The 8,688-nt window shown below is 36.5% G+C and overlaps 1 protein-coding gene across 2 annotated transcripts; it reads right to left on the bottom strand.

Moving 5' to 3' along the window:
- Nucleotides 1-183: 183 nt before the first annotated feature.
- ftr46 (finTRIM family, member 46) lies at nucleotides 184-4,457 on the bottom strand. 2 transcript variants are annotated; one of them, XR_012400702.1, is made up of 7 exons: nucleotides 4,405-4,457; nucleotides 2,164-2,758; nucleotides 1,969-2,064; nucleotides 1,567-1,800; nucleotides 1,326-1,445; nucleotides 1,147-1,206; nucleotides 184-1,055 (listed from the first exon to the last, which is right to left on the bottom strand). XR_012400702.1 is itself a non-coding variant. In XM_073943929.1 (7 exons), the coding sequence occupies exons 2-7, from the start codon at nucleotides 2,752-2,754 to the stop codon at nucleotides 655-657; spliced, it is 1,536 nt and encodes a 511-aa protein (XP_073800030.1). In that variant the 5' UTR covers nucleotides 2,755-2,758; nucleotides 4,405-4,429; the 3' UTR covers nucleotides 184-654. The 2 variants fall into 2 exon arrangements, 1 of the variants encoding a protein (XP_073800030.1); XM_073943929.1 differs by having other exon boundaries at nucleotides 1,326-1,479; nucleotides 4,405-4,429.
- Nucleotides 4,458-8,688: the final 4,231 nt, after the last annotated feature.

Genomic DNA, 8,688 nt, shown 5'->3' on the forward strand with positions numbered 1-8,688 from the left:
ATTTATACATTGATTCACTTCGCAGACGCTTTTATTCAAAGTGGCGTACAAATGTGAATCAAATGAACACTTCAAACCATCATAGAGCAGTAATATTTGTGTTATCCTTCATCATTGCCTGATATTGACCTCAGTTATTAATGTAGAATGTAGATAAACATGCTTATAAACATGAACAACTCAGTGGAATAAACATTTTAATCCAATAAGAACAAATGTAACAAAATTAAATGTAATAAATTCCAGCTTGCGCATCAGAAAAGTAACGTGACTTTGTTTTAACAGATCATGCGATGATAAAAATGGTAGCAGTGAGATGGCAGTAACTGATATTCTAGTATTCGCCGGTCATAAAATCCCTCAGCCAAAGTCCATCATCAAAGTGGTCCAGCTTTGTGTTGCGCAAGGATTTAAAAGGAGTCAAGATAAACAATTATTTGCACGCACCAAAAAAAGAAAACTTCTAATGCATTGAACACTTATCAAAACAACTTAAATATTATTTTATCAATTAAAATCAGTCAACTGGTTTTAATAACGTACTGTAGGTTCACAAACAGCAAAAAACAGGAAATTTCTAAAGCTTTTCATATTAATACAAATTGACATGTAAATATGCACATGGACATCTTAATGTAAATCTAATACTAATGTTTATTTAGGTTTTGGATTACCTTTGACAAAATTATGGGGGGTGGGGGTTCCAAAGCTAAAAGAGTTTACAGGGTTAGTGGATCCAAAGCTAAGCGAGTTTAAAGAGGTGGGGGTTCCAAAGCTAAACAAGTTTTCAGGGTTGGTGGATCTTAAACTAAGCGAGTTTAAAGAGGTGGGGGTTCCAAAGCTAAACAAGTTTTCAGGGTTGGTGGATCTTAAACTAATCGAGTTTAACGAGGTGGTGGTTCCAAAGATAGGCGGGTTGACAGAGGTGGTGGTTTCAAAGCTTAAAGAGCTTACAGTGGTGGGAGACAAGCATTTGGATTGCCTTGGCTCAAGAAGGTTTAAAGGATTTGGGTTCCTTGGGCCCTCAGAAGACCCCTTCAACACTGGATGAGGATCTGATAGAGATAGAATAAGACTTAATTTAATTAAAAGTATTAAACTACTCTGTTGTATTTTTGGACTGTCTGTGTTTTCATAGTAACTTACGTTGTTGAAACTCCTCACTGGTCTGATCTTCAGGAGTCTGAGTGACCTGAACTGTTTTCACTATATGGAAACCAAACACATCTGCAGTTTAACTCACACAGCAAGACAAAATCAACATTAAACTACTAATATATTCTCAATTTCTCAATTAACTCCTCTGAAAACATATCAGTATTCACCTGCTTTAGACATCTTTTCCATCTGATCTGAGGAGAACTGCAGCAGTTTGTCTCTGAGCTGAGAGACTGATTTCACCACATCATCAAAACACAGATGAGAACTGACAGTGAAGCCTGAATCTGAAGATCCAGAGAAAGTGTCAGACGGGCAACTCTACACAAACACAAACACTCTATAAGTACAGAAGCTTGTTACCGTCACTCATTCTTCATCTGTTCTACATCACACACACATAAATACCTGGAGGAAGTGAAGATGATCCTGTGTTTCTGAAAGCTGCTTCAGCTCAGTGTTTCTCCTCTTCAGATCATTGATCTCCAGCTTCAGTCGCTCCAGTTGTTCTTCAGCTCGACTCACAGCAGCTCTTTCCTGATCTCTGATCAGCTGATTCACCTCAGAGCGACGTTTCTCAATATCCTGGATGAGTTCAGTGAAGATCCTCTCACTGTCCTCCACTGCCGACTGTGCTGAGCGCTGGTACAGGACACACTCATCACTTTCAGTTCATTCACTTTAGTTACCAACAGTGAAAACTATTGATAAGAACAGCCTGAACATTAATCTAAACATCTCCTTGTGTTTATCAAATAACAAATTTCAAAGAAATGATGACAGAATCTCCATCCAGTTTATTTTTCTCACCTTATGAATGTCAACAGCGTCTCTCAGCTGCTGAAGATCTTCCTCTCGCTTCTGGATTATTATTAGTAAGTTTCTCTGGTTCTCCTCCAAATGTTCCTGCAGACAAATATCATTAAACCTCCACAGCTCAGAGGTTTCTCTGATTGAAGGAAAATAAAGTGTCATTGATGAGTTCCAGCAAGCACTATACTGTACCTGTTTCTCTTTCATTTCCGCTGCGATTGTCACAGTGTCGTGATGTTTGTGTTCATCCACCAAACACAGCATACAGATGCAGCGCTGGTCGGTGCGGCAGTAAATCTCCATCACTTTATTATGCTGAGGGCAGATCATCTCCTGCAGTCGTCCAGTGGCCTCCATCAGATTGTGTTCTCGACCTCTGAAGAGACTCTCGTGCTGTTGGAGGTGATCTGGACAATAAGAGTTTCTACACTCCTGACAGGACTTCACAGCTTTCTGCTTATTTCCAGTGCAGGCGTCGCACTCCACATCTCCAGATCCAGTGTGAACAGAAGCAGGAGCAGCCGTCTGGAGTCTGCTCTTCTGCAGTTTCTCCAGCATTTCAGCAAACACAACATTCTTAGCTAAAGCAGGTCTCGGAGTGAAGCTCTGTTTGCATAAAGGACAGCTGTAGATTCGCTTCTGCTCCTCCTGATTCCAGCAGTCTGTGATGCAGCTCATGCAGTAACTGTGTCCACAGGGAATCGTCACTGGGTCCTGCAGGAGGTCCAGACACACCGGACACATGAACTGGTTCTGATCCACTGTAACACAACCGTCTGCCATTGTACTGTGGGAACACACAGATGAACAGCACACACAATCATTTGTAGGTTCTTATTCCTTTACTCACATTTAGATTTTAGTCACTGTCCAGCAGTTATATTAGATGACAAATACCCTTTGTTTATTATAGACTACTATTTTGCCTGTTAAGTTCTCTGCTATATTAGTTGTATGGAATAAAATAATGCCTGAAGTATGTGAAAATAAAAGCTTGTTGAATATGATAAACTGAGAAAAAAAACAATGCACTGAATTAACAAGTGCTTCAGTTGGAATGATTTGAATTGTCAGGGTTGTATTTGTGGGTTCTGAAATTTAACGTAGCTGCTCATTTAAGCTGTGAAAACATCACACACACTTTCATGCTTAAATTCAATACTTCATATTCACCTTCCAGACTTCACTTCCAAAATATTCAGTTCTACGTAAACTGTATATTATTTAAAAAGGCAATATTCAGTTCATTTCATTACAGTTAAATAAATTCCCTTCCATAAATTTAGTGGCTCAAATTCGGCTGTTAAAATACATGACATAGCAAGCAATATATTGCAGATTAACGGAATATTTAGGAAGCTCATTCCAGAAGGTGAATATGAAATATTTAAGTATGAAAATGTAAAATGTTTTAAGTTGAAATATTCACAGCTATGTTAAATGTCAGGACCTAAAAAGACAAACCCTAGCAATTCAAGTCATTAAAATGCAAGCGCTGGTTAATTCAATGCATTATATTTTCAGTTTTTGCTATTCAACAAGCTCTTTATTTCAAATGTTTTAGGCATTATTTTTGTTTCATATATCTCACGCTCAGATGGTGAAACAACACTAAAATAATGATATTAAATTAAGATTTGTAAATATTTCTTCTACTTGTGATTGCTTTAAGTAGCCTATAGTCACCACGTTTTAGATTTAATTGATATCATGTTTCAAAAAGCTTCATTTATTCTTAATATTAGCCTTTTTTATTATTATTTGCCGTTCAAAAACATAACAATTTAGGCCAAACTCAATCCAAACATAAAATTGCACAAACTGACTGAGACATGTCAGATATACAGTGTATCAAATACAAAACCATAAAGTTAGACAAAAAATAAATAAAAATAAATAAATAAATAAATAAAAATACAAATGTACAAACTTACAAAAAAAAAAATAACATACCGTGCAGACATCAAACAGAAACTCTGTAAGGGGTTAAATAAAACCATATTCTAGAAACAAATCATACGATTGATTAAGATCTTAATTCTTGATATTAGCCTACTCTTATTTACAACTCATAATGCTTTAAAGTTTACACATACAGCGCATGCGCGTTCAGTCCTACTCCTTAAACTTTTGTAAAATTGCTATTTTTAATCACAAGCGTTAGCATACAATGCTGTTAAGGAGTAAAACCTACAAATGAAACGTGTAACGTTACGGACAAAAAACGAAACACGTTTTCTTCTTACTTTTCACTTTGCTGTAGCATGTTCAGCAAAAACGAAACTCAGACTAGCATAAACAAACATTAGCTACTGGACTCTCTAAAGTTATGAAATGGCGCTTCAACTTGAATAAACCCTCAATAAAGAGACAAATCCTGTCAGAAAAGCACAACTATAAACTCGCAATTTATTATTATGACTCTAAACTCACCTGTGTCTGGAAAAACACGGACTGCTCACTGCTTCCCGTATAACGTCATAGATATATACACTAGATGTCGCCTGGCCTATTGTTGTATTGGACGGAATGCGTCAATAGCGCCGCCATGAAATGAATGCGGGACCAAGGTACAGTGGAGGACTGTGGCCATGCAAAGCCAGAGATATACACATATACACATATATCTGTGATCGGGAGTTTTCCTGGATGTTAGTGTGTAATTTTTTTTTTTCTAATTACGAAAATTATAATTTTACATCACTTTTCTACATTGATGGATCAGTGACCGCACGGGCATTCCTGACAAAGAGCTTGTGTTAGTGTGAACAGAAATGTACTATCCACCCTCCCTGTTAAATTTGATCATGTCCTGAAACACAGCTCCTCTCCTGCTTTCACTTCTCATACTGACGGAGGGAGCGATTCGTTTGTGAATAAATCCCCCGAACGACTCTTTCACTAACGTTAGCAGACAATAATACAAGTTTCTGGCAGCGCAGCATCTCGTTGTCATGTTTCTTTTGCATTGTTTGCTGATTTTATTCAACAAAACTAGCATAAGCCGAGTGTTTAGTGCGAGTTGGAACTGCTTTGCCTTATGGTGAATGCAGTAAGTAGGTGCGTTCGACATGAAGCTCAGCTGCAGCCGGTGATCAACGAGATTAGCCGAGCGCAGGCGGGGCGGAGTTGAAAACGGAGCCGTCAAGACGGACAGCTGGACACTTCGGGACTCAAAGTTGCTGCAGTCATGATGACCGATCACATGGCGTCATCATAATTTTTATTTATCTATATTTATAACAACAAAACATTTACAAATAAAACAGAATACAGGCTCTTCAAACTGTAGTTCCTTTTTAAACAATAAGAGAGAATTATGAATAAAATATATAACAAATGCATGAGAGAAATAAGAGGAAATGAGAGGTTAATATAAACATAAAAACGAACAAGTCTATTAAATACAAAGCAATAAGCATACATACTAGGAGTTAAACATCAATCTTTAGGCTAATACTTCTTGTTTGAATCTGCTAAAAAAGTGTTTACATATATGTACATTTATAGATATAAAAATTTCCCATGTAAAAAGCAAAACAAGGTGTTTTGATTAGGTCTAAATAAATGACATTATTTTGGATGATGAATGAATTTTCAAAAAAGCATTTTAATCCAAAAAGATTGTGTTGAAAAGAACAAAAGGTAAAATAAGTGAGCTATGTAGAAGTTTCCCAGAAAGAGCAGGTAGCCTTTAAACTGCTAGACAGGAAATAAAATATATATTTATATTATAATAATAAAGCCATTTTATAATTATTTAATAAAATAGTTCTTTACTTTAATTTGTTAAGAGAGCTTTAGGGGGACAGGATCAATGATGATGATTTTCTTATTTCAAGTCTGTAAGACTTATTTGAGTTCATATTTAGGTTATTCACTAAAATATACACTAAAATATATCATTTAAATCGTTCATGGAGATGAATGCAGTAAATAGTCTGAATAAAAAAGTTAAAAAATAAACCTGTGCAAACAAGCTGACCTTTAAAACCAGATTATTTAACAAAAGATGATACTGCAGTAAAATATTTGTAGTCTTTTAATAAGCAAGATGTGTGCAGGATAGAGAGGGTGTGAAAAGTGAATTGTTTGTTTTGAAACTTTTGAATCGGAATTTGTCCAATTATAAACCCGAAATACACGTGTTTGTTGTCATGTGGTGAACTCGGCCAATCGTGTAATATCGGTGTCGTCATCAAAGCTCCTGCAGTCGCTCTTCAGAAGCTGCATGGTCTGAGTTTGCCGTCTGATCTCGGAGCGCTGTCGCGGTACTTTGATGCCACATGTGACAGTCACGTTGCGTCGGCGCAGCATCAATCCGGACAAGATTTCTAACCAGAATGCACCGCTTTAAGACAGATTTCGATCGATCTGCGCAGCGCTGCATGAAGTCGAACGCACCTAGGGACTGTATCATCATCAATAACGTGACCTGTTTAGCACAAAAGTTCAGAACATACAAAAACAGAAAAAAACATAATATTACCTATGAAATGTTCTGCCTCTGTGCTTTGTTTTCTTTGTTTGCTTGTTACTACACCCGGCCGTAGACAGCGCTAAAGTCCCGCATCTTCACGTAATAACACTGTCTCGACTAGTGCGGTTAAATGACATTTGTCCTGTGAGCACTGTACCAATGTGGCGGCGCTATTGACGCATGCTCAGGGTCCCTATGAGATATCTATGGTATAACGTTAGTAGTCACGTGATCTATCACGCAATCACACCATTTTCCTCAGTATTTCACTGTTAGCCTATATCGTTCCTATATAGATTTGATAAGAATGACTGGATAAACAGCCAACAAATGCTATCAAGAAAGACGAAATAATCACGCTGTATGCAAGTGTAAGAAATAGCTAACAAACTTTATTTTCTAAAGAAATATTTACTTATAAGCTCCATGTAAATAGAACTGGGTTAATTTAAAGGGGTATCTTGACATTTCCAGTGTCTGTGTGATGCAACAACTATGAGAATGGCTGAAAAAAGAAGAAAATATCTTTTCCTGAGCACTAGGAGTCTGATTTGATAATACATTTAATCACATACCTCATAAACCTACACAGATATGTGTAAATAAAGCGTCATTTTTAATTCCTAATAAAACACAGTTCAACACAAAATCAAAAGCCTATATGCTTCATTTTTCACAAGCTTATTATATTTTCAATTATTACAGTGGAAACCAAAAGTTTACATACACTAAAAAAAGGAACATAACCACTTTTTTAAAAACTAACCATGGTGTTAAATCATACTCAACATTTGCTATTTTAGGTCCATTAGGATTACCTAAATGATTTACATTTGCTAAATGCCAGAATAATGAGACATTTTTAAAAAAAATTCATTTCTAGACAGTCAAACTGTTACATACATTTCCTTGGTATTTCTTTAGCTTTGCGTTTAACCTGTGTATCTTTGGTCAAATATTTTGGGTCTCCTTCCATAAGCTTCTCACAATAGTTTGAAGGAATTTGGCTCATTCTTCGTGACAGAATTGGTGTGACTGAGTCAGATTTGTTGTTGCTGTCAAGCTTTTTCACCTCTGCCCTCAAATTTTTTATAGGATTGAGGTCAGGGCTTTGTGATGGCCACTCCAAAACATTCACTCTGTTGTCCTTAAAGCGCATTTGAACTAATTTGGCAGTATGCTGAGGGTCATGGTCTGTTTGGAAGACCCATTTGTGGCCAAGTTTTAATTTCCTGGCTGATGTGTCAAGATGTTGCTTCAGTATTTCTACATAATGTTCTTTCTTCATGATGCCATCTATGCTGTGAAGTGGACCAGTCCCTCCTGCAGCAAAACAGCCCCACAACATGATGCTGCCGCCCCCATACTTCACAGTTGGGATGGTGTTTCTTGGCTTGTAAGATTTCCCCTTTATCCTCCAAATGTAACACTGCTCATTATGGCCAAACAGTTCAATCTTAGTTCCATCAGAGCACAGGACATGTCTCCAAACATTAGTCTTTTTCCCAATGTAATTTAGCAAATTGTAATCTGGCTTTGTTGTTGATTCTGGCTTGTTGATTTTCCCATGTTGTCACACAAGGAAGCAGTGTGTTTGAGGTTTTCCTTTAATACTATTCTACAGCTGTGCCTCTAATTAACTCAAATGTTGTCAATTAGCCAATCAGAAACTTCCAAAACCTTGACACCATCATCTGAGCTTTTCCAGAGGCACATTTTAACATTTCTAATATTTAGCTAATAAGAAACTTGGTAGGCTATGCTTAAGCACTGTATGCATGTGAATTATGCCTAATTTAATAGTAATCTCATATACAGTATGTCTTTTAATCTAATAAAAGTGTTTAGGCAGTAAACATGATTAAAGAGATAAATAACACACACTGTAGATTGACTAAACTATGAGAGCATGTGGACAGGAAGCGGTTTGGGAAAAGTTAAAAACAGTTTGTGATATTAATTTTGTCAGATTACATCAATACAAACCCCCACATTTCAAAGTGTCCACATATTCTTGCAACTGTGTGTGTTTTATATTATTATTTCATTTGGAGTAAATCAAACAAGTCAAAATAAATGTCACAATTTTCCAACATTCATTACTAGCTTACTTGATTTTTATATCTGATGAAACATTTGAATTTATGTGATTAATAAATGTCTGTAATGTTATTTCTTATTAGAAAAGAAGCCCTGTGACATTAAACAGATGCATGACACTGCAGGATTAAACTAAT

This window comes from Danio rerio, chromosome 3 (genome assembly GCF_049306965.1).
Source record: "Danio rerio strain Tuebingen ecotype United States chromosome 3, GRCz12tu, whole genome shotgun sequence".
NCBI lineage: Eukaryota > Metazoa > Chordata > Actinopteri > Cypriniformes > Danionidae > Danio > Danio rerio.

Bases quoted from the DNA above. Each gene is read 5' to 3' on its own strand.
- ftr46 (XM_073943929.1), bottom strand. From the start codon at position 2,754: ATGGCAGACGGTTGTGTTACAGTGGATCAGAACCAGTTCATGTGTCCG. The intron at 1,801-1,968 runs GTGAGAAAAATA...GTCCTGTACCAG, and splicing joins ACGCTGTTGACATTCATAAG to CGCTCAGCACAGTCGGCAGT. The intron at 1,056-1,146 runs GTAAGTTACTAT...TATCTCTATCAG, and splicing joins CAGTGAGGAGTTTCAACAAC to ATCCTCATCCAGTGTTGAAG.